Below are 26638 nucleotides of genomic sequence, written 5' to 3' on the forward strand. Positions count from 1 at the left end.
GACACATTGAAAATAAACTAGAATTGAAGACAGAAATGATATCTGTAACCTTACAACATTCTTTGCTGAGAAACCTGCTTACATAGAGCCAGTCTCTGTCCAAATTCCCTTACCCAAATTCTACTCTAATTAAAACAAAACAAAAAAAAAAACAAAATTAGTATTATAATGAGAGTCCCAGGCCACAGACCCTGGCTTTGTGATTTATTCCCTGTATTAATTTGGCGATGTCCTTTGCCTTCTATCTGAAAAATAGAAGTGGTTTCATTAGATGATTGTTAATCTAATCTAAAGCTAAAGGCTATCATTCTGCTTAGTGTTGTTTTAAAGCATAAGGAGAATTACCTTGGAAGTTAGGAAGAACTAATAAACTGATGTTGCAGGATGAAGATGCACTTATAAACAATTAGATCTGTCCTGAAATTGAACAGTTTGTTTCAGGAATCAGTGCACTCCATGTTGTTGAAGATGTTTCAGAAGACTATAGAGAATACTTGCCAGAGATATTGAGATATTGTAGAGGAAATTTATTATTTGGATACAGGTTGGACTAGGTCCTGAATACTATTCCAATTGTATGATCCTGTGTTTCTAATTTTTTAACACTAAGGATATCTTACAAGAACCTCCTAATGGGCTCATGACTTAATTTATTCAGTTTGTCTTGATGGGTCTTAAAAATGACAATACATTTAGTGCTAGCCAGTCCATTAGAGGGATTGTAACATTTACCATTGGCACACTGTGAGTATATATATTCATAGATCACTGTATTCTCAGCAAATTTTAGCAAAATACATGCCAAATTGAGTACACTTATAAAAATTAATTTGGAGGCTTATTACTAGATCTATTACTAGATTCCATGTACCTAGTGCTTTCCCCATAATTCAAATTGAAGCAATCTCAAATATATTATCTCCTGCCTGCCCAGTACACAGGATCCACCTAAAGTGGTCTGATTTATACTGTATTTTTGTTTTCCTTAAAGCACTTCCTCTGGGAAATAAAACAGAGTATCAAAGTTGATCTCCTGGTATTCAGAATTCAGAGGCTTATTACTATAGATCTATAATTTGGAGGCTTATTACTAGATCATTAATTAGTAAAGAGAAATCAAAAGATAGATAAAAGGGATTTATAGACTATCTAATTTTAGGTGAAAAATGCAATCCTTTGCTGCAGCCAACTTCCAAACCTTTACCCATCAGAGATGGCAGCCGGAGAGAATCAACCCAAAAATCATTAGTTCAAGAGCAGGAACAAAAAATACCATTCTGCTTCTTGCACTGGTATTTTAAATCTATAACTCCTCCCTCCATTATGCTTATGCTGGGATGCAGGGGGGACACCATGAAATTCCAGTGTCAGGTTGCATGTGACTCCATGACTCATATGTCCCACTGATGGGGTGCTTAGGATCAAAGTTGGAATGGAGGTCCCCTAGATATTTTATTTCAGATATTGGAGCCCTTTAGAAAGACTTTTCTTTCTAGTTGTTTTTTTTTTCTTTTAACCTGAGAAATATCCGGCTGTTTTAGGCCAATTGCTTCTTTTGCTCAGAGAGGATACTTATTAATAAATACAACTCCTATAACCCTACTTGGGACTTGCTTACTCCATATGTGTTTCAGCTCAATATAAATATAAATTTTCAAATAATTGGTTATCCAGTTATTGAATTCTGCAAAGTGTTAATTCCTGATTACTAGAACTATCTAAGTGAAGGTTAAGTGGGCACTTATTAGAAGTGGTTGAGGGAGGTCTCTGTCTAGGGTGGTAGAGAGTTCCCAGGGTATTTCTAAGAAGACATTTAGTGGGGGGCACCTGGGTGGCTCAGTGGATTGAGAGCCAGGCCTAGAGACAGGAGGTCCTAGGTTCAAATCTGGCCTCAGACACTTCCTAGCTGTGTGACCCTGGGCAAGTCATTTAACCCTCGTTGCCTAGCCCTCACCACTCTTCTGCCTTAGAACCAATACATAGTATTGATTCTAAGATAGAAGGTAAGGGTTTTTAAAAAAAAGACATTTAACAATTCCATGTACCTAGTGCTTTCCCCATAATTCAAACTGAAGCAGTCTCAAATATATTATCTCCTGCATGCCCAGTACACACGATCCACCTAAAGTGGTCTGATTTATACTGTATTTTTGTTTTCCTTAAAGCACCTCCTTTCTGGGAAATAAAGCAGAGTATCAAATTTGATCTCCTGGTATTCAGAATATATCGGGGTTTGATCTTATTCTCTCTTTTCTTCATATTGTGCCTAAGGGATATGAAGGGAGAAGTGGGCTAGGCCAGTTGAGCTGTGGCTACTGCCAGTATCTCAAGTTTCAGGTCCAATCTGTTTAAATCCTTAGCAAACTTCAGTCATTTAAAAATAAGACAGAGATGTGAATATTTTACCAGCCATATGTCTTGTAGGGATATAAAGTAGAGGAACCATCAGAGTTGCATGAGATAAATTAGGGAAGTATTCACGAAGGATATTTGTCTCATTCAGAATTTTATAGGAAAAGATAGACAATGAGTGTTAGAATGGGATAAGATCAGAAGTGGGGACAAATAAGATTTGAAGGATTGCATATGACTAATAATGAAACATGCTTCCTACCTCCTGATAGAGATGTAGGACTCAGAGTGCAAAATGAGACAAATAAATCTTTTTGGAATAGCTAATGTAGTAATTTGTTTTGTTTGACTACTCATATTTTTAAAGGAGATTTTTTTTTCCTTTGTTAAGGGAGGAGTTGATTTGGGAGGTAAAGAAAGTGTGTTTTTGCTGACTAAAAAAAATTCTTAAAAAGAATGAAATAGGACATTTTAGGAGAAGAATGTTTCCTGATTCTTTCATATGCCTTCCTACTCATATGCTGAGTTCTACCTGACCTCCGTTTCCTCTGCAGTGGTATTTGGCCAGTTTGCCTTCTTTCATACAGCCCTCAATGATGTAGTGGAAGTTCATGATGGACACAATCAGCACTCAAGGCTCCTCAGCTCCCTTTCTGGGTCCCACACAGGTACTGGATAATATGCCTAAGAAGGGGAGAGAAGCCTTGAAAGGGGGAAATAAGAGGTGAAAGGGCCAAGGTTTATCCTAAAGGGAATTTAAGATACAGTTCTGTTTTTATGCCCTGATACTGAACCCTTTCCTAGAACATAACAAAAGGATTTTCATCAGATTAAATGTCTTTTTTAAGATTAAATGTTTGTTTAATTCAGTGTTATTCTGGCAGAAACATAAATATTCAGAGTCTATACATACACACAATAACTTGAGCTGATACTACTCCCTCTCCTAAACAATTGAGCATTTATTTGATTTATTTGACAGACTAAACTTTTTTTTTAGAATTACAAGTTATATTATTTACAAATGAAAGCATGAAAGAAAAACATTTGTTTGGGAATTTATTTTGTAACAAACACTATGCTAAAAACTTGGGATACAAACAAAAACAACAGCAACAGTCTCAGCCCTCAAGGAGTTAATATTTTAGTAGGGGGAGATACTAGCTGACAATTATAACAGTGATTCCCAAAGTGGGCGCCACCTCCCCCTGGTGGGTGCTGCAGCGATCCAGGGAGGCAGTGATGGCCAAAGGTGCATTTATCTTTCCTATTAATTGCTATTAAAATTAAAAAAAAATTAATTTCCAGGGGGCTAAGTAATATTTTTTTCTGGAAAGGGGGTGGTAGGCCAAAAAGTTTGGGAACCACTGATTTATATGGTGCTTACAATATGGCAGACACTGTACTAAGTACCTTACAATTTTCTCTCTTAATCCTCATAACCACCCAGGGAGACAGCTGTTATTATTACCTCCATTTTACAGATAAAGACTGAGACAGATAGAGATTCAGTGACTTGCCCAGCATCACAGAGCTAAAGTGTCTGAGATTTGAACTCAGGTCTTCCTGAATCCAGGCCAAGTGCTTTATCTTCTGCTTCATTCTGCTGCTCCACAAATTAGGGAGTAGTGGCCAAAAAAAAGGTGCTGTGGCTTTGCTGGGTAGAATCATTATTCTTGCCCAAAATAAGAGAATTTGGCCAGGAGATGGCCAAGCCTGATAGAACTGGAAAATTGGTCAGCTCTGTTGCCTTTGGCTTGTCTCCTAGGTAAGTTCTCTTATCTGTAACATGGAGATAACTGCCTTAGCTGCTCCTCAGGATTGGTGTAAGGATCAAATGAAGGGAACATGGATATGAAAGCATTTTTAGATTTCATCATCTATATCTATTGCAGGTAGCCTGAGCCCCAGGTTGGCATTCAATGGACTTGATTTTGACTTTGCTATTTATCAAACGACCTCAATGCACATCATTTCACATCTCTGGGCTTTTACTTCACTTATTTGTAAAATGAAGTCTTTGAACTAGGTAGTTTCTAAGGTTCCTTAGAGCTTCAAAGTTTTGGAATGTTCTGATCTTTCTGGTCTGCTTCAGTTTTCTAGTAAGGAGTTGTGTTTGTTTGTTTGTTTTCCAGAAGGCCTAGGCATAACCTTATCTGAGAAAGAAAATATCTTCTGTGACAAATTTTAGCTAGACTAACCATGATCCTTTGGTCACTCTCTCACTTCTCACCATTTTTTCCTTAGGAGAATCACTGCCCTTGGCCACCTCCAATCAAGTGTTAATTAAGTTCAGTGCCAAAGGCCAAGCAACAGCTAGGGGATTTCACTTTGTCTACCAAGGTAGGTAAGATGAGGGAGAGAGAGTTTGCTTCCAACTAGATCAATAAAGATCTGTCATTTGGGAACTTACATGATCAAGACCCTTTTTGTATGGACACAGTCCAACCACTAGATTTTATATTCTTGCCAAAGATCTTTAGATAAGGGTTATCTTTCTAAGGTCCACATAACCCTTAGGTATTTATATGATACTGGTTTATATGAAGTTATGAAAACTTAGAGCCATAGTCTAAGGGCCCAGGTTCACCTCTTAGCTCCCCTCTTAATTTGCAGCAGTTGGTAATCAGCAGAGTAAAATCCTTGGGCATCCAGGTTTGAATACCGTTTGGTTTACATGAGAGATTCTTAATCAGGGATCCATGAAGTTATTTTAATATTTTGATAACTACATCCTACAATTATTGTTTTTCTGTATAATCCCATATATATATATATATATATATATTTTTTTTTTTTTGAAGAGAAGGGATCCACAGACATACCAACTTCCAAGGGACAAAAAGATTAAGATTTCCCATTTTAGAGCATGCCACTGGTCACACTGGTGCTTTGCTCAGGAACTTAACCACCCAGGGCCCAGGAACTCAACATTCACTAGACTTTGTTGGGGCTTTATCACTGTCTGTAGCTTAGCTGCACCATGTTTCCAGGGTCCTGGGTCAAATGTACATTGGAGTTTTCTGGAAATACATCTCTCAGAAATATTTTGAAGATAAAGACTTCACTTGTTTGACCTATAAATAGCTCTCATGGCTGGAATTCTAGCCTGGAAGTAGGGAAGGGAAGAGAAGAAAGAAGTAATTATGTTATATATTACTGCATAATTTCTGTTCACTATTTAACATCATATTTTGACCAGTATGATAAAGTATATATACCAGACTTATTCTCCCTATTTGCAGGTTCTGGTGTTAGTGTTGATGCAATGAACTTGACTTGCTCTACTATACTACACAACAGTATATTACTATAATACTTTCCTCTACTTTTCCATGAAATGAAAGAATTCCTTTTATCTCTACCCTATAGTATCCTTTTCACCCTACGATTGTGTAGGGTAGGATACTTGGGTTCATTGACCCAGGCTCATCAAGTAATTTTGATCAAAATATAGTTTTACTTGTCCTATCTGCAAAATGGTCATGATCCTTGGATATCTTTCTTCAAAGAATATGTAAACATCTTAGAACAGTGATGGTGAACTATAGTACAGGTGCCAAAGATGGCATGTAGAGCACTCTCTTTGGGCACTTGGCTGCCTTCCACCCCCACAGTTGGCTGCTTTCCACCCCTAGAAAGGCAGAGGGACTCGGGAGGAGCTGCTCCCCTCCCCATCTCTTCACTGTGCCTGATGACATTTTTTCATATCATCTGCCCCTCTGCCTAGCAGTCCAATGGGAGTTCACAGTGGGTAAGGTGGGCAGGGTACAGAGAGTAAGGTAGGTACCTCACAGACAGCAGATTTGGAGGGGAGCAGAGCACTCGGGCCACTCCCCTCCCCTTCTCTACAGGTGCTAAGGACATTCCTCACTTCACCCACCCCTCTGCCCAGCAACCCAATGGGAACACATTCTCCCTTCCATGTGTAGGGTAAAGGGGGGGTTGGTAGGGCAAGCCTGACATTTGGTGGGCAGGGAGGAGCATAGCACACTGTCTCTGGGAGGGGTGGGCATGGCACTTGTTCTGGGGTAAGGGGTTGGGGGGTAAGGCCTGGCACTTCATTTCTAAAAGGTTCACCATTACTGTCTTAGAAGTAAAATACCTTTGAATTAGCCTGTTTCTAGATTTTAATTCTGGGCAACAATAAAAGAGCTACATTTGTGGTGCAATTGCCAGGTCAATGGTCTCTCTTTTTATTACTCTCTCTCATATAGCGGTACCTCGAACTAGTGCCACACAGTGTAGCTCTGTGCCTGAACCCCGATATGGGAGGAGGATTGGAAGTGATTTCTCAGTAGGGGCTGTTGTCCACTTCGAGTGCAACTCTGGATATTCCCTACAGGGCTCCCGTCATATCGAGTGCCTTACAGTGCCTGGGGCACTGGCCCAATGGAATGTTTCTGTTCCCATCTGTGTAGGTGAGTGTATGGAGCTGGACTGGGCTGGAGGGGACCAGATGCCAGTGTAGAGTACAGGTTTTCAAGCAGATGCTGTGCAAGTGTGAGTTTGGGGATAGTAGCAAAAGCACAAGAAAAAAAATCATTTTTAAGTAAACAGAGTGGGAATTATGTTCTAAGAGATTATCAATATGGTCTCTTGTCCATTAGACTGAATGAGGTCACTACTTGTGTGATGACCTTAAATCTTTTGTGATGACCTTAAATCTCCAAACAAATTTGTAAAACACAAACCAACCTCAGTGAAAAACCAAGAGTTTGGTATTCTCTCCTTATTGTGCAATCTTGCTACAATTCTACTCCTCTGTAAATAGAGAATTGACTATGTCAGACCAAAAGCCTCTATGGGTTAAAATATAGAATTCAAGATTAGATTTCATTCATTCATTCATTCATTCCTGTATTGTTTTAGCTACTCGAAGACACAATTTTTTAAATTGTCTCTACCTTCACAGAGGTTTTAGTCTAATTATAATGACTATATGTATACACAAATAACTCTATACATATGGAATGTAAGTACATAGAATTTATACAAAGAAATAGCTATGAGAGCAGATAAAACCATGAGATCATTACCAAATGGTACATGAAAGAAGGCTTCATAGTAGATATAGCATTTGATCTGGGCTTTGAAGGATAGGCAGCTAACTTGCAAAGTAGATAATGTGCTGAAATTAAAGTCAGGAAAACCTGGGTATTAAATCTAGGTCCAGATACTTACTAGTTATGTTACTCTGAATAAATCATAGCATCAGCCTTTCTCCATCTCCTAAACTGCAAAATGGGGATAATAGTAGTAGTGTCTTATCTTTAAGGATACTTGAGACGATAAAATGGGATATTTGTAAAGCATTTTCCAAACATCAAAACAGTATTTAAATACTTGCTTCTGTTATTATCATGGCATCCTCCTCTTTGTCCTTCTCATTATTATTGTTACAGATGTTGATAGTGAAGATGGGAATGGAGAGGAGGAGCACAGTCCAAACAGGGGGAATTATGAGCAAAGTAGGAAGGCTGGAGGGTGGGGGATTAATTCAGGGAACAACAGCAAGTATCTGGTTTGTTTGGAACACAGAATTCTTGGTAGAGAGAGTAAGTAAATGAAAGGAGGAGAATAGAACTAGGAAGTTACAGGGAGATAGATTTCCACTTTGTAGAAAAAAGCTTTCTAAATGTAGAACAATTAAAAGAAATGAAAATGTGTTACTGTAGGAGATAATAAGTTCTCAATGTAGAGACTGTCTCTCAGTTTCCTATGGCTCTAGTTCTTTGACCCTAAGAGGTTTTCAAGAAGAGGCTATAAAGCTTCTTTCATGAATATCGTAGATGAGATTTATGTTTTGGTTATAGGATATAATAAAAATTTCAAATTTTAAGATTCTGCTATATTAGACTAAAATAGATTCTAGCTAGATTTTAGAGAGCTTTGAATGTCAAATTTTGATATTTATTCATCAGTGGGTGATCACTTCCTGATCACCTCAGTCGATAATTGCTTCTCCCATCTTAATCTTCACATAGAACTGTTTGCAACATTTTTATCTACATAAATTATTTTGTAATTACTGTACTTGCGTATGTGCCTGTGAAATCTTACTTTAATCTTTTATCATGATAGGGAAGTGACCATGGATTCTTGAAGGCCATGTCAACAGAGTCTAAGATCTGGCAGGTTCTGACATTTTGCAAAGGGCTCATGTATGTTTCCGTAATAGTGGAGAGAAGCCCATTACCAATAAGCCAGCCATTTGAGTTTTTTTTTTTTTTTTGCATGGCTACCAATGTAAAAAGGAATACAATATGGAGAAAGAGGAAGAGATGATCAAGATAGTGGTTAAAGCCTCTTGGGACATGGATAAGAGTGCACATAAAAGGAGTTATGACTTGCAATGCATGAGGGAATATTCACAATAATGAGATCACAGTTCTTTTGGAATATAGACTATGTGATATATTTTGCTACTAAACTATAATATTCATGTGAAGAAGGATATTAGGTAATATATATGCACATATATATACACACACACACACATATATATATATGAATATATATATATATACATATATATATCTTCCCCAGAGCTTAGCATAGGAGTTTATACACAAATATTTTATGCATTTGTAATAGTTATATATATGTATGTGTATACATATATATCATTATGAGGGTTAGCTTATTATTGGCAGACTAGAGGCTGAGATACCTGTTAGAGGCAGTTATAATAGCCATGAAAAAAAGTTAAGAGAATTTAAAGGAAGGGGATAGCAATAGAGATGTCAAGGAAGATTGCAAAGATAGAAGCACAAAAGATTGACAGCTTACTTGAGATGAGATATAAAGGAGAGGAAATCAGAGATGCCTCTAAGATTTCAATCCAGGGTGAATGAAAGAATGGTGGCACCATTGACAGAAGCCAAGAAGAGTAACAGATTTGCAGGAAATGAGTTTTTTTGGGGGCTTTTTTGTACTTCATATGTTTGTGAAAGTGTTCGGGTTGAGAATTCCAATAGGCAACTGGGCAGTTGAATCCAGAGCTTGACAGAAAGTTCAGGATTGATGATTAGATTTAGGAGTTCTCTAATAGAGATGATAGTGGAAGCCATGAGATTGTCAAGGGAAAGAATACAGGAAAAGAAAAGAGCCAAGCACAGGGTCTTAGAGAATGCCTACATTTAATGGGTGGATCAAGAAAAGTATGTTAATCTGGTCCAGAGTTTCAACATACACAGCTCTCCCATTTGATCTGACTACAGATTTTATTTATAATACATACCAACCATATTCTTATATGGTTAGTGGACATATTCATTAGTCTAATAAGGATATGAGAAGACATGTTAGTTCTTTGGTCTCCCTTGCTGCTACCAGTCTGGCTCATTCTCAGGCCTCCTCTTTGTCTGAACAGGAAATGAGGCCATACCTATAACTGCTTCCAGAAAGTCAATTCTATTCAAACAAAAATAAAAACAACACTGGAAGACCTCCAGATGTCAAGTAGTTATAACTTAGGTAGGGAAAGTGGGCTAAGATGTTCTAATTTAGGCTAAGCAAATCCCAGCCATTTTAGAATACTGTAATCTTGAAGAGACCAGAGAAGACTAAACACTGGGCTTTGTAGAATTCCTTTGAAATGAGGGATTGTACTAACAAATCTCTACTTCTCTCCACTAGATTGGTCTTAGATCAGACCAGCATTTGTTACTTCCATGACCCAAGCTATGCTTCATACTCAGTCAAAACTCCATTTTTGCAGGGGTACCAGTCTGCAAAACCAGAACAAAGCCTTAATATGGAAATCAGTGAAATCAGAAGGCTGACTAGGGAATCTCCTCATGTTACAGAATAAGTTCCTTACAAGAACTGATCTTTCCCTCTTGCAGTGCCTTGTGGAGGGAACCTAACAGAGCGCAAAGGAACAATCCTGTCTCCTGGCTTCCCAGAACCCTACCTGAACAGTCTCAATTGTGTGTGGAAGATCACTGTCCCAGAGGGGGCTGGCATACAGGTGGGAGCATCAGAGTACATCATTAATCAATCATATCAATATCCGCTTCCCAAACTCCTGTTCTCTGCATAACCTTATGATAGGCTTCTCTACACAATACAAAAATGTAGAAGACACGATGCACAATACCTATCTCCCAGTGTCCTAGGGAATGTGGGGAATGGATAGAACTCTAGTGGTGAGAAAGCTTGAGGTGTATTTGGAAGGCCCTGAGGAGCTGGACCTAACTGCTTGTAAGTTCTATTTTTTTATCCTTATTCAGTTATTCAAGTCATGTCTGATTCTTTGTGACCCCACTTAGGGTTTCCTTGACAGAGATACTGCAGTGGTTTGCCATTTCTTTCTCCAGTTTGCTCACACAGCTACTAAGTATCTGAGGCCATATTTGAACTCATGACTTTCTGTCTCCAATCCCAGTGCTTTTTCCAGTATGCCATGTAGTTGCCCCTATAAGTACTACAGATCACTGGAAAGGAGGGAGTCATTGTGACACTAAGCTAGAAAGTCAGATTAGGGCCGTACTGAGCAAGGCTTTGAATAGAGTTTACACTGCCTGTAGACAATGGGGAACCATTGAAGTCTTTGAGCAGGAGAGTGATGTGATGACGATGGCACTTCAGCAGGGTACACCACACACACAAGAGAAGGAAATAAGTAACTCTTTAGGATAGCAGAGAATATGTTTCTTATGTATTTGGTCAAACTGCTGTGCACCCTCATTTGCTCAGCACCTCAGCATTGCTTCAGGGAGGCAGCTTCATTGACTTAAAGGAGAGCATTCTGTATGAAGACAGGGATTATCTGTAGGTGTCAGAAGTGGACACATTTTTCTACAAATGGAATGATATTTAATAAAAAAAAAGTACTTGGAATCGTGACTAGCATAGTATGAGCTGCATAAATGCTTATTCCCTTCCTTTCCTTACCTGTAAAGGGTATGGCTGCTTCCAACTTTACTTAAAGACATTGTGGCTGTTGCTGTTAGTACATGGATAATAGGTTCAGCCTAGAAGCTAAGTTCGAATAAGAGACTTTTTGGTACAAATGTACTCAGTTGAGTTAATAATAAAACAGTTCTAAAAATGAAATAGACTGCTTTATTAGGTAGTGAGCTTACCTGTCATGCAGGGTATTCCACAAGAAACCTGATGACTACCTATAAAAGATATCGGTTCTGTTTAATGTTTTTATCATTTACTTCAATGAAGGCATAAATAACATCCTCATAAAATTTGTATATTACATGAAACTGAGGGGAAAATGTAAGATGATGTTATAGGAAAAGTTAAGGAAAGGGTCTGTGTGTAAGTCTGACAAGGCCTAAAGACGGACCAAGATCCAAGTTCAAGGCCCGGACTCATGCTCAGCTGCCAGTTGTCACCAGATCAGCACAGGGACCGCACAGATGTCAAAACAGCCACCAGGGAAACAGGATAATCCAAGTAGCAGGAAGAATGGGAAGATCAGGCCATAAATTACCAAAAGAAATAGCTAATCTCCTCTGGTCCACCCAGAGAAAAGAAAAATTACTTCCTAGGCCTAACTGTCCCATTCCAACAACACTTCCCAGGATTCCAGAATCTTGGCCTCTGCTGTCCATCTGCAGACTTACACTTTACCTTAACTTTTGCTATAACAATAATGAGTTGGAATCCATAATTTTTTATTATCTCCAAAATGGAGAATTGGAATCCATAATTTTTTAAGGTTTTAAGTTTTTATTTATTTATTTATATTTTAAAAAATTAATTTATTTATTTAGAATATTTTTCAATGGTTACATGATTTATATTCTTTCCCTCCTCTTTTCCCTCCCCCCCTCCCTGAGCTGCCAAGCAATTCTACTGGGTTATACATGTATCATTGTTCAAATCCTATTTCCATGTTATTCATATTTGCAGTAGAGTGATTCTTTAATATCAAAACCCTAATCATATCCCCATTGAACCATGTGATCAATCATATGTTTTTCTTCTGAGTTTCTGCTCTCAAAGTTCTTCCTCTGAATGTAGGTAGCGTTCTTTTTCATAAGTCCCTCAGAATTGTCCTGTGTAATTGCATTGCTGCTAGTACAGAACTCCATTACATTCTATTTTACCAGTGTATTGGTCTCTGTGTACAATGTTCTTCTGGCTCTGCTCCCTTCGCTCTGCATCAATTCCTGGAGGTCTTTCCAGTTCACATTATTGTTCCTCCAGTTCATTATTCCTTTTAGCACAATAGTATTCCATTACCAACAGTTTGTTCATCACCAAATACAAATATACAATAGTATTCCATCACCAAACACAGTTTGTTCAGCCATTCCCCAATCAATGGACACTCTTCTTTTTCCCATTTTCCACTTTTTTTTTTGCCACTACGAAGAGTTAGGCTATAAATATTTTTGTACAAGCCTTTTTCCCTATTATCTTTTTGGAGTACAAACCCAGTAGTGGTATGGCTGGATAAAAGAGAAGGAAATCTTCTAAAGCCCTTTGGGTATAGTTCCAAATTGACTTCCAGAATGGTTGGATCAATTCACAACTCCACCAGAAATACATTAGTGTCCCAATTTTGCCACATCCTCTCCAACATTTATTATTTTCCTTTACTGTCATATTGGTCAATCTGCTAGGTGTGAGGTAGTACCTCAGAGTTATTTTTACCTTAATTTCTCTATTTATGAGAGATTTAGAACACTTTTTATGTGTTTATTAATAGTTTTGATTTCTTTAGCTGAAAATTGCCTATTTATGTTCCTTGACCATTTATCAATTGGGAAATGGCTTGATTAATTAGACCTTTGTCAGAGGTTTTTGTTTAAAAGATTTTTTCTCAATTTGTGCTTCTCTTCTAATTTTGTTTTCATTGGTTTTCTATATAAAAAATTTATTTAATTTAATTTAATCTAATCTAAATTATTCATTTTACATTTTGTAATATTCTCTGTCTTTTGCCTCATCTTAAATTCTTTCCTTTCCCGTAGATCTATTCTATGTTCATCTGTTTTACTCTTTATATTTAAGTCACTTACCCATTCTGAATTTATCTTAGTTTGGGTGTGAGATGTTGATCTAAACCTAATCTCTCCCATACTGTTTTCCAATTTTCCCAGCGATTTTTGTCAAAAAAAAGGGTTCTTGTCCAAAAATCTAGGATCTTTGAGTTTATCATACACTATCTTGCTGAGGTGTCATTTACCACAAGTCTATTTAATTGATCTACCCTTCTGTCTCTTAGCCATTACCATATTGTTTTGATAACCAATAGTACTTTTATAATACAGTTTTATAGTACAGTTTAAAATCTGGTACTGCTAGGTCCCCCCATCCTTTGCATTTTTTCATTAGTTCTCTTGATATTCTTGATCTTTTGTTCTTCCAAATGAAATTTATTATAATATTTTTCTAATTCTATAAACAAGTTTCTTGGTAGTTTGATAGGTATGGCACTGAATAAGTAAGTTAATTTGGGTAGGATTGCCATTGTTATTATATTAGTTCATCCTACCCATGAGCAATTAATATTTTTTCCATTTATTTAGATCTAGTTTTAATTGTGTGGAAAGTGTTTTGTAGTTGTGTTCATATAATTCCAGTGTTTGTCTTTGCAGATAGATTCCTAAATATTTTATATTGTCTAGGGTGATTTTATTTTATTTTATTTTTTTAAAACACTTACCTTCCATCTTGGAGTCAATACTGTGTATTGGCTCCAAGGCAGAAGAGTGGTAAAGGTAGGCAATGAGGGTCAAGTGACTTGCCCAGGGTCACACAGCTGGGAAGTATCTGAGGTCAGATTGAACCTAGGACCTCCCATCTCTAGGCCTGGCTCTCAATCCACTGAGCTACCCAGATGCCCCCTGTCTAGGGTGATTTAAAATGGAATTTCTCTTTCTAACCCTTGCTGCTAAATTGTGTTGGAAATATATAGAAATATATAGAAAAACTTTGCTAAATTTGTTGATTATTTCCACTAGCTTTTTAGTTGATTTTCTAGAATTCTTTAAATAGTATCATGTCATCTGCAAAGAGTTATAGTTTAGTTTCCTCATTGCCTACTTTAATCCCTTCAATTTCTTTTTCTTCTCTAATTGCTATTGCTAGTGTTTCTAGTACAATGTTATATAATAGAGGTGATAATGGGCATCCTTGTTTCACTCCTGATCTTATTGGGAAGGCTTCTAATTTATCCCCATTGCAGATGATGCTTTCTGATGGTTTTAAATACATACTGTTTATTAATTTTAGGAAAGGCCCATCTATTCCTATATTTTCTAGTGTTTTCAATAGGAATGGGTGTTATATTTTGTCAGAGACCTTTTCTACATCTATTGAGATAATCATGTGATTTCTGTTGGTGTGGTTATTGATATGGTCAATTATATGGATGGTTTTCCCAATATTAAACCATCTTTACATTCCTGATATAAATCCCACCTGGTCATAGTGAATAATTCTTGTAATAATTTGCTGTAGTCTTTTTTTTTTTAAACCCTCACCTTCCATCCTGGAGTCAATACTGTGTATTGGCTCTAAGGCAGAAGAGTGGTAAGGGTAGGCGATGGGGGTCAAATGACTTGTCCAGGCTGTAGTCTTTTTGCTAGTATTCTGTTTAAGATTTTTGCATCTTTGTTCATTGAGATTGGTCTGTAGTTTTCTTTCTCTGTTTTTGGTCTGCCTAGTTTTGGAATCAGTACTATATTTGTGTTAAAAAACTCCTTCTTTGCTTATTTTGTCAAATAGCTTTTATAGTATTGGGATTATTTCTTTAAATGTTTGATAGAATTCACTTGTGAATCCATCTAGCCCTGGGGATTTTTTCTTAGGGAATTCCTTGATGGCTTGTTCAATTTCTTTCTCTGAGATAGGATTGTTTAAATATTATATTTACTTTTTTGTTAATCTAGGCAGTTTATATTTTTGCAAATATTCATCTATTTCACCTACATTGTAATATTTATTGCCATGTAATTAGACAAAATAGCTCTTAATAATTACCTTAATTTCCTCTTTAGTGGTGAGGTTGAACTTTTCATCTTTGATACTATTAATATGATTTCTTCTTTCTTTTTTTATTTAATTGTTACTTTATCTATTTTGTCTTTTCAAAGTACCAGTTCCTAGTCTTATTAGTTCAATAGTTCTTTTGCTTTCAATTTTATTAATTTTTCCTACATTTGTTTGCAATGTTTTTATGCCTAAGTACATGGTCAGTCTTTGTATATGTGCCACATGCTGCTGAAAAAGAAAGTATGTTCCTTTTAACCCCTATTTATTTTTCTCTAGATATCTATTAGCTCTACTTTTACTTAAATTTCATTCACTTCAATTTATGTAGTTCTCATAGGGGAAGGTAGAGGTTCCCCACCAGTATGATTTTACTATTTATTTCCTCCTTAAGCTTCTTTAGTTTCTCTCCTTTAGAAATCTGAATGCTATATATACCATTTGGTGCATATATATTGAGTACTGATATTTCTTCATTATTTATACTACCTTTCTTCAAGATGTAATTACCTTCCTTATCTCTTCTAATCAGATTCATTTTTTTTTAAGTTTTTTTTTTTTTTAAACCCTTGTACTTCGGTGTATTGTCTCATAGGTGGAAGATTGGTAAGGGTGAGCAATGGGGGTCAAGTGACTTGCCCAGGGTCACACAGCTGGAAAGTGGCTGAGGCCGGGTTTGAACCTAGGACCTCCTGTCTCTAGGCCTGACTCTCACTCCACTGAGCTACCCAGCTGCCCCTCTAATCAGATTCATTTTTGCTTTAGCTTTTTCTGAGATCATAATTGCTACTCTTGCCTCATTGTCTCAGATTCAGCACAGTAAATTCTGCTCTACCCTCTTACCTTTACCCCGTGTATGTCTACCTGCCTCATGTGTGTTTCTTGTAGACAACATATGGTAAGATTCTGGTTTTTAATCCACTCTACTATCTGCTTCCTTTTTATGAGTGCTTTCATCCCATTCATTTTCAGTTATGATTACGGTCTGTGTATTCCCCTCCATTTTGACTTCCTCCTTTGATTCTGCCTTTTCTCTTATCCCTCTTACCTTTCCCTCCAACTTTTCACTTATAGTCAGTCTCCCCCATTTCCTTTTTCTGTTACTCCCCTTACCACCCCTCCCTTCTTATTATTCTCCTCTTACTATGGTGCCTTTTAAAAGACCCCCAACCTCTCCTTCCCTTGTATTGCTCCCCTTCCCACCAGCCCATTTGTTACACTTTTACTTCTCTATAGGGCACAATATAATTCTCTGCTCCGATGGATCTGACTGTTCTTCCATCTCTGAGCTGAATCCAATGAGAGTAAGATTTAAGTATTAACTATTGCCCACCTCTTTCTCCCTTCCATTGTATTGGTCTTCTTCTCCCCTTTCTGCTGTGTGCTTCTTTATGAAATATATATTTACCCAATTTTATATCTTTTCACATTTCTCATAGTATTATCCTCTTTTTTACCCCTAGTGTTTAATATTTTTATGATATATAATCCTATACAGTGTAAGAAATAAAATTAATATAGAATGATAAATTTAAAAATATTAGAGTTTCAATGAGTTTATTGAAAGCCGTTTAGAAAAATGAAGCCACATGCCTGTTGAGTTATTTTAAAGGGAGCCGCCATTACCTGCTCCTCCCACCCTCGCTCCTGCTCCACAATCCAGAAAAGAGGTAGTTTGAAGTCCCCGATCTAAACTTCCATAGGAAGTTTAGATCGGGGACTTCAAAATTAGTTCAAGGACACCCAAATTTCCAATATCACAACAGATTATCACTGTAACCTCTAGGTATACTTCTTCTAGCTACCCTGATGATAATAACACTTTTAAAGAATTACCAATATCATCTTTTCATATAGGAATATGAATCATTTGAACTCATTGGGTCCTTTAATTTTTTTTCCTTTCTTAATTACCTTTTGGTGATTCTCTTGAGTTCTGTATTGGGACATCAAATTTTTTGTTTAAGTCTGATCTTTTCTTCAGGAATGCTTAGAAATCTATTTTATTAAATGGCCATACTTTCCCCTGCAAGAATTTAGTCAGTTTTTCTGGCTAGTTGATTCTTGGTTGTAGACCCAGTTCCTTGCTTTCTGGAATATCGTATTCCATACCTTCTAGTATTTCAATGTGGATGCAGCCAGGTATTGTGTAATCCTGACTGTGGCTCTATGATATCTTAATTATTTCTAGTATTTTTCCTTGGTCTGGAATTTCTTGAACTTGGCCATAACATTCCTAGGTTTTGTCAATTGGGTATTTAATGTAGGAGGTGATCTGTGGATTCTTTCAATCTCCATTTTACCCTCTTGTTCAAGAATATCAGGGCAGTCTTCTTGGATAATTTCCTCTAGAATGATGTCCAAGATTTTTCTTTGGTCATGATTTTCTGGGAGTCCAATAATTCTTAAATTGTTTCTCCTGGATCTATTTTCTAGGTCTATTGTTTTATCATTGAGGTGTTTCATATTTTCCTCAATTCTTTTGATTTTGTTTTATAGATTCTTGCTGCCTTGTGAAGTCATTACCTTTTAATTGTTTAATTCTAATTTTTAAAGATTGAATTTCATCCCTGACTTTTTGATCCTCTTTTCCCTTTTTATCTATTTTGCTTTCTTTATAGGTCATTGTTTTTATCTTTTACTTTCTTTGCCTCATTTTCAAGCTGGTCAATTCTGGCTTTTAGAACACTATTTTCTTGTTTTAGTTCATGTGCTTCTGTTTTCAGATGACTTATTTTGCTTTTTAAGTTCTTTTCCCAATTTTCTTTAACCTCTCTTAATTGTTTTTTGAATTGTGTTTTCAGTTCTTCCAAAGTCTGAGTCCAATTCACTGGAGTTCCTGAGATTTAGCTTGGAGTCCTTGGTCCTCCTATCATTTCTTCTTTGTTTATTACTTGAATAGAAGCTGTCAATTGTAATTTCTTTTTTCTTTTTCTGTTGTTTACTCATTTTTTCCTTCTTTCCCCCTCCTTATTCGCTGACTATATTCTTGCTCTTCTGTTTACTTGATGAATCTGTGAGTTTGGGCTTTTATTCCCTGAAGGGGTTTCTTCTCTGCTCTGTTGATTAACTGGATTAGGCTGATGGAGCTAATCTGTTATATTAATGTGCCCTGAGGCCAGATCTTCCCCAGCTGCCAGCAGAGGCTAAAGGTGAAAGTGAAGGTGTGGAGACTGAAGGTAGTTACTCTCCTCCTTGCTCTACTCCTTTCTGCCAGCCTCCTCCCTGCCAGCTGCCTGGTCAGAGCCTTAAGCTTCCTGTGGTGGTACCAAGGTAGTACTCTGTTGCAATTATAGCCTTCATCCTGGGATCCCAGTCAGCCTGATTCCTACTGTAGGTCTCAGCCCAGTAGGTGGGGGAGAGGTGTTGGATCTTTCCCTTATATCCGAGGATTCAACTTTATCTTTGTACCTTTCAGATTGAATAGAGTAGGAGAGACCTATGTCTCTGTCTTGTTGTTGAGTTTGGCGTTCTATTTTGTATACTTGTTCTCCTGGTTTTTCTGCTAGCTCTATGAGTTTAGGCTTTCCTGTCCTCTAGAGGCTTCTGCTCTGCACTATTGACAAACTGAATTAAGCCAGTTGAGCTGATCTGCAAAGCTGAATGTGCCTTAAGGCCAAAACTTCCAGCAGCAGAGGCCTAAGATGGAGGTATGGTGGCTGAAGGCTGCAACCAGCCTGGCCTCTTCTCTGCTCCAGCTGCCTCCTTGCCAGGTGTGATCAGAGTCCTGAGCTTTGTGTAGTTATGGTAACAAGGTACTCTGTCCTGGTTGGAGGCCTGGCCCTGAGATCCCACTAACTGCTGGAGTCTCAGCACAGTAGGTAGGGGAGTGGCCCTGGGACCTTCTTTCTTTCTTTTCCTTAAACCTAAGAATTCAGCCTTTTCTGCATACTTTTTGAGTTGAATGTATCAGGAGGGTCCCCTGACTCTATCTTCTTGTTGGATTGAGTATTCTGTTCCCCTTGAAGTACTTCGTTTTTCATTGGCATGGAAGAGTTTTCACAGAGGAATCAACTTTTGCTACTTCTAAGCCTCCATCTTGACTCTGACCCCCCAGGTTTTTTGAATCCATAAATTTTTGAAGAATAGACTGATTCTTATAAGATAAAATGTAGCAGGAATACATGCAAAGTCCTCCATTTCATTTAAAAAGGCACATAATCACAAAATAATTGATTTATAACTGGGAATGATTTGAATATCAAGTTGTGCTCCCTGCCACCTCCATTTTACTGAGGTAATTGAGAAATGGAAAATTTTAATAGCCTGATCAACATCACATACACACATAGGAAGTGGCACCGTTAAGACTCTGTGACCTCACATTGAACTCATACTATATTATACTATGATCCTTCTTTCTTAGAAGTACTTATTAGTTAGGGAAAATAGGGCCAAAAGAAATCCCTGAGGGCTTTTTATACTGAAAGAACAAAGTGCAGTGGGACATAACAACCAAGAGAGTCCATGTAGTCTTAAATTACATTAGGATATCTGGTATCCAGAACAAGGGATGTGATAGTTCTATTATTAATCTAGCCTCTTCAGAGGACTATATGGCAAAGTATTGCATTCAGTTTGGAGTAAACGTTGATAATGTGTTGGGCAAAGAGAAGGTGAAGAAGACAGGAAGAATACTCAAAGACATGCTGTCTGAGCAAAGCTTATCTCCATATCCCAACTATAAGAACTGAGACAATGAGTCATAAGATTTAGAAGCACAACATGATAGCTGTCTAAATATTTGAAAGGCAGCTGTCACATAGACCAAGTATTAACTTTGTTTCACTTGACCATAGGTCAGAACTATAGTAGTAAAGTTAGGTGGTGCAAAAAGGCAGATTTCACCTCAACATAAAGAAAATTTTCCTAAGTCCCTTCTTGCTTCTAGATTCAATATTTATGTTGGGCTCAAAATGAGTCGTGTTCTGTCTCTTGTAAGCCAAACTATACTTGTGGCTTTTGCAATTAGATGCTAAATGGATTCTTTGATCAGAAGAAGGGCCTGAAGTTTCTTTCTCTAAGGACTTCTGGACCTGCAATATAGATTGACAATAGGGATTAGACTGGATTTTTATGAGAAAGTTGCATGTATATAAGGGTCAGAACAGGGCTCAAATTTCTCAAGTATTCATTCTAGGGGACAAATTCATGTGTCCAAGTCTCAGGGATAGGGATAAAGTCTGAGTCAAGGCTACTTTGGGACCTAGTCCCAGCTATTACTTTGATTTATTATAAACTATTTTTGCTTCAGTTTTCTCATTTTAAAAATATAGTATCTAAGATCTTCAAGTCATCTAATCTTAAATCATTATTTTCCCTATAGTATTCTTAATGAATGATGATCCCACCTCTGCTTGAAGTCCTTCATTAATAGAGAACTCACTACTTCCTAAGTCAATACTTTCCTCTTGTGTACAATTCTGTTTGTCAAAATGATTTTCCTTACATTGAGCTAAAATTTGCTTCTCTCGAGTTTCTGTCCATTACTCTCAGTTCTGCCACCTGGGATCTAACAGAACACATTTAATCTCTTTAACTTGACATACCTTCAAATACTTGAAACTAGTGATTATGTTCTGCACTCTACACCCTCACCCAAGCCTTATTTTCCATATTAAGAAATCCTCAATTTCTTCTGCTGATCCTCATTTCAAACTGATCACTTTCCCATCCCTACATGCTCCAGGTTATCAGTGTATTTCTTATTTTAAAGAAGGTAATGATTATCTATTGAGATCAGAAATGTGATAGCACCCCCAAATAGTTAAAAAGTGCTCTACAAATATAAAGAAATACCACTGCCACCAGTAAGAATCCCACATGAGTCTAAATTCAGGGCAAGCTAATGAAGCCCAATCTACAAATATTTTTCCTCCTCAAGCCAGAATATTTACTCAGTATTTTTTTTAAAAACTCTACAACACAATCTGGTTAAGGGAGGAGATGAGAAATAGCCTCATTATAATTAAGAATCTGTTCTGCAAAGTTGGTTTGGACAGTCTCATCATGGCTTGAGGCCACTCATGCTGCCTAGACAACATTCCTCTGGCTCTTACTGCAGCATCACTATAATATTATTTGGTTTTTCAAAGGAAATTTTGAGTCAAAACATTTAGGAAGCCAGAAATTAAGGTTTTTACCCTTTTACTATTCATTGATTTTCCAATGTTAGCTATAAAGAAAACGTTACTTTTCAAAGTAATTTCCATAGCCCGAAAACAAAATTTTATTTTGTTTTGTTTGTTTGCTTGTGGACATCCTGAATATTTAGCTTCAGCCAATAAGCTTGGCCAAGGGGACTCAATCACAATTTGTAATTCAAGCCAATATATACAGTCCTAAACATCACTATGCTTTTTGTTTTTAAGTATGCTCATTTGAAAGTTACTACTACTCATCACTTTTCCTTTAAAAACATCTCTTTTCCTTCAAATCACAGAATTAATAAGGAATGGAGTGGCTTCATTATGAACAGTTCATGCCAGCTTAACCTCATTTACTTGATGAGGGAGTGCTAGAGAGATTTTGGCAAAGCATTAACCACATCTCTTCTCATGCTCTCTTGTGGATAACTTGAAGAAATATGGCCAAGCCATTCAGGAGCCCAAATGGTAATCATTAATTGCTCAGTCAGGTTATAGTGAGATCCACGCTGGAGTTCTATAGAACTCTGGGCCCTATTTTGCGTAATAATTTTTTTCAGTGACTAGGAAAAAAGGTTTTGTATTTATGCTCATCAGATTTTCATGTGACATAAATTGGGAGAGATAGCATTATGTAAGAATAAGGATATATAAAGATGTACACTGTTTCAAAGATTGAGCCATTTCTAGTGTAATAATATACAATATGGATAAATGTGAAGTCTTAGGTTAAAAATTGCTTATTTTAGGTTAAAATTATCAACTTTAGGGGGCAGCTGGGTAGCTCAGTGGAGTGAGAGTCAGGCCTAGAGACAGGAGGTCCTAGGTTCAAACCCGGCCTCAGCCACTTCCCAGCTATGTGACCCTGGGCAAGTCACTTGACCCCCATTGCCCACCCTTACCAATCTTCCACCTATGAGACAATACACCGAAGTACAAGGGTTTAAAAAAATTATCAACTTTATAAATATTAATTAAGGGAAGTATGGCTAGAGAGTAGTTAATCTGAAAAGGTTTTGTGGACAGCAAGCTCCCTATAATTCAGATGAGGCAACTTTAAAAAGCTAAGATAACCACAGGCTATGTTTAAAGAAACACAAGTGTGTAGTTGCTAGGTCACTCAGGGGATAGAGTACTAGACCTGGAGTTATATACATAGATCATCTCCAATTAAAATCTGGCATCACACACTAACTAGCTATGTGACCTTGGGCAAGTCATTCAACCTTAGTTACTTCAGTTTACTCATCTGCAAAATTTTTTAAAGAAGTAAATGGCAAACCAATCTAGTATCCTTGTCAAGAAAACTATTTTGATTAGGGTCACAGAAAGTAGGGCACAATTCAGAATGACTGAATCACAACAACACATGGACAAAGTGAGGGAAAAGATTGGACTATTGCTCTCTGCTTTTATTAGAGAACAGGTGGAGTATGATTTTCAGGTCTAGGTACCACATTTTAGGAAGAATATTGATAAGCTGACCAATATCCAACCAGGATTTTGTAAGGGCCTCAAGAATAAACATCTATGGGGGCAGCTGGGTAGCTCAGTAGATTGAGTGTCAGGCCCAGAGACGGGAGGTCCTAGGTTAAAATCCGGCCTCAGACACTTCCCAGCTGTGTGACCCTGGGCAAGTCACTTGACCCCCATTGCCCACCCTTACCACTCTTCCACCTAGGAGGCAATACATGGAATTTAAGGGTTTAAAAAATTAAAAAAAAAGGAATAAACATCTATGAGTTTTCGTCGAAGTACTGGGATGTTTCATCTGTGAAAGAGAGGCCTTTGGGTATAACTTAACAGCTAGCTTCAAGTATTTAAAGGGCTTTCATGAGGTAATTAGATTTGGGGCAGAAGGATAAATAGTTTATACAAACTGTAGAGAAGCACATTTAGGCTTAATAGAAATAAAAACTTTTTGAGGTTAGAACTATTCTAAAGCAGAATGGACTGTCTTGGGAGGTAGGAGGTTCTCCTTAGAGGCTTCATGTGAGGGCTGAATGAACACTTGCTGGAGATTAGAGAGACTTTCTTTTTGGTCAAATACATGTTAGACTAGATCTCTCCTCATTCCCAAACTTCAAGGGCAGACGTAGGAGAGAGTTACTGAAAACAGCATGGACCTGGGTTTGTGGCTAAAGAGGTAAAATGGAAATCTGAAATTTTTTTAATCCTCAGAAGTGTTTCAGGATCCAGGTTGGTTTTATGTGGGTCCCTTCTATAAAAAAGAACTTCAGAATGGTAGAAATACATTGCCAAATATCTTTCAAAGCTTTTTATTTTTCAAAGTAATTTAAAAAAATTTCTGAGAACGTCATCCTGCCTACATTGAGAAACAAGCCTGACAACCTTTCCCATTGGCGCTTCTGGGTAGTTTGGATTTCCTCTAGTTATTCTGACCTAACTAAACATAAGAAAGCTCTCTACCCTGCCCTGCTTCACTCTCTAGTAAAGAAAAGGTAACAGGTTTCTTTCGTATATCAGTAAGAAAGTAATGGAACCTTTTTTAGGTTAATATTTGTAAATAGTCATTTTTAATCTTATTGCCACTTTTAAAACTTACCTTGTTTTTCAAGTGTTCTTTGTGGGGAGCAGTGAGGTAGCTCAGTGGATTGAGAGCGAAGCCTGGAGACAGGAGGTCCTGGGTTCAAATCTGGCCTCATACACTTTCTAGATTTGTGATCCTGGGCAAGTCACTTGGCTCTCATTGCTTAGTCTTACCATTCTTCTGCCTTGGAACCAATATGTAGTATTGGTTCTAAGACAAAAGGTAAGGATTTTTTTAAGTGTTCCTTGTGTTCACATCTTTCCTATTTGATTAGATTCTGACTCCCTCTTCCAAAGAGTCACTTTACAGATCAAAGACTATGTCAGACTATGAGGAGAAAGGACTTCACAATAAGCTTCCAGAAGATGCATTATGGTTTCTATCCGTGAAGTGGAAAATGTTTATGAATCATAAAGAGAATGAGATTCTTGACAAAATGTCTAAAAGGATGTGCTATCTTATTAATTTTAAAACAACAAACACCAATGTTATATGGATTTTTTAAGGACATGATGATATATCTCTGATTACCACTTTTTGGCTTTGGGCAATGAAAAATCTCTTCTTTGGCCTTCCTAGATTCAAGTTATCAGTTTTGTCACTGAACAGAACTGGGATTCCCTTGAAGTTTTTGATGGTGCAGACAACACTGTGACCATGCTTGGAAGTTTCTCAGGTAAGAAGACCCTTGAGAGGAGGGCAAGAAAGGATCAGTTTGAGAGTTGGTAGAAACTTTTGGATTGAGTGCAAAACTAATCACAGTATACAAAGCTAAACAGTTAGGATCCCCAAATCAACTTTAGCAGTTTATTGAGAAAAGTAGGGTGACCCTATATTCACTTTCTACATTTTACGCATTTCTCAGATAATTTTTGTCACTTAGTATAGTATAAAATTTGAAAGGTTTCATAATATTCAGCTGAAGCCCAGTTGAAGCCTTGGCTAGCAACAAAACTCATCAGTCTCATTAAAATTCACCTGCCTGTTATTATATGCACCTACCTCCTTTTTTTTTTAATATTTAGGTTGGAGCAGGCAACTTATTCTGTAGATAGCTAAAGGGAAGTTTCCATTGAACTTCATCCAGCCCAGTATTGACCTCTGCTTTTTGCTTTTTTTGGAGACTTGAAAATAAGAGAAAATGTGTCCAAATTATGAACATAGAAGAAATGAACAAATCATGGCTTAGAGCATGGTCCTAGTATTTAGGTCTGAAAGTCAATGGACAGAGGCAAGGAGGAATGGAGGGAGGAAAGCTTAACACAAGTATTTTGGGGATTTCTTTTCCACAGGAACAACAGTGCCTGCCCTTCTCAACAGCACATCCAACCACCTCTACCTACATTTTTACTCAGATATCAGTGTATCTGCTGCTGGCTTCCACCTGGAGTATAAAAGTGAGCAGCCTACTTTTATGGGTCTCCTATCATTTTTGTGCATTTTGGGAGTTGGAATGGTTTGTATGCATGCCAAATTTCCATATGGGTAATCCACTATCCCTTTCTCTTATTCCCTTCACGAACTCCAGGGTTGACCACAGAGAATTTGGTTTTAGGATTCTAGGGTGGGGGAAGATTAGACTCGTAATGTCATTAATCTATGGAAGCCCCAGGAAGGAAATTCCCTTTGCCAGTGCAGATCAGCATCTATAACTTAACTTCAAATCTTTTTGAGTTGTCTGAAGAACTTAAAGGTTATGTGACTTGCCCAGGGTCACACAGATTTTATGTCAAAGAAAATATTTGAATCAAGGTCTTCCTCATTCTGATTCCAGTTCTGTCCACTTTGCAATCCTTGATTCTGGGATAAAATTGGACATTGTGACTTATTACTTAACTTGATCTCTGTTTCAATAGGCTATGAACCTCTTCTTTCCATTGGTATTCATAGGGTCCTAAGTTAAAAGGATGCTGTTGGTTGACAGAGAACTTGATAATTCATCCTTTATTAAACTTCCATTTCCTTCTCTATTCAAAAAGAAAAAAAATCCTTCACCATTCCTTCCTTCCCATACTTCTGTCTTAATCACTTCCTTTCTTTAATTTCTCTTATGACAAGACAGCCAATACTGAAACCATCCTTGTGTTTTAGTCATACATGAGAAACAGGAGCTATGGCCCTTGTCCTCAGAAATTTATCATCTCTTTGGGAAATGAAAGCTATAGAATAATACAAATAAGTTTGTAATCAAGTATTTAAGTGGTGAGGGTAAAGACACAGAAGGCATAGTATTCAAACTAGGTAAACAGGATTGCCAAACACTTGCTTTAGGATAGACTTAAAAGAGTCAGAAAATAGACACACTAGGCAAGCTGAATTAAACAAAGGCTGGAGAGTATAACAAATAACTCCAAAAGATGAGAATCAAGTCTCAGAATGAGCTTAATATTAGTACCACGGACAGTTCTGTTTTATAATGATTAAAATCTTCTTGAAGACTATACTAAACTATAGTTTTGTATGTGGTGTGTGTGTGTGTGTGTGTGTGAGAGAGAGAGAGAGAGAGAGAGAGAGAGAGAGAGAGAGAGAGAGAGAGAGAGTGAGAGAGAGAGAGAGAGAGAGAGAGAGAGAGAGAGAGAGAGAGAGAGAGAGAGAGAGGAAGAGAGAGGGAGGGAGAGAGAGA

General features: G+C 37.4%; 1 protein-coding gene across 1 annotated transcript in view; it reads left to right on the plus strand.

The window, feature by feature from the left end:
- The window catches only part of CSMD2 (CUB and Sushi multiple domains 2), a 1000214-nt gene that overhangs the window by 804952 nt on the left and 168624 nt on the right, over window positions 1–26638 (plus strand). The window contains exons 32-37 of the mRNA XM_044668787.1: window positions 2907–3020; window positions 4600–4695; window positions 6570–6773; window positions 10203–10327; window positions 24595–24691; window positions 25308–25412. Coding sequence (XP_044524722.1) covers window positions 2907–3020; window positions 4600–4695; window positions 6570–6773; window positions 10203–10327; window positions 24595–24691; window positions 25308–25412 — 741 coding nt within the window. The remainder of the gene's footprint in view (window positions 1–2906; window positions 3021–4599; window positions 4696–6569; window positions 6774–10202; window positions 10328–24594; window positions 24692–25307; window positions 25413–26638) is intronic.

The sequence above is a fragment of the Gracilinanus agilis genome, chromosome 3, assembly GCF_016433145.1.
Source record: "Gracilinanus agilis isolate LMUSP501 chromosome 3, AgileGrace, whole genome shotgun sequence".
NCBI lineage: Eukaryota > Metazoa > Chordata > Mammalia > Didelphimorphia > Didelphidae > Gracilinanus > Gracilinanus agilis.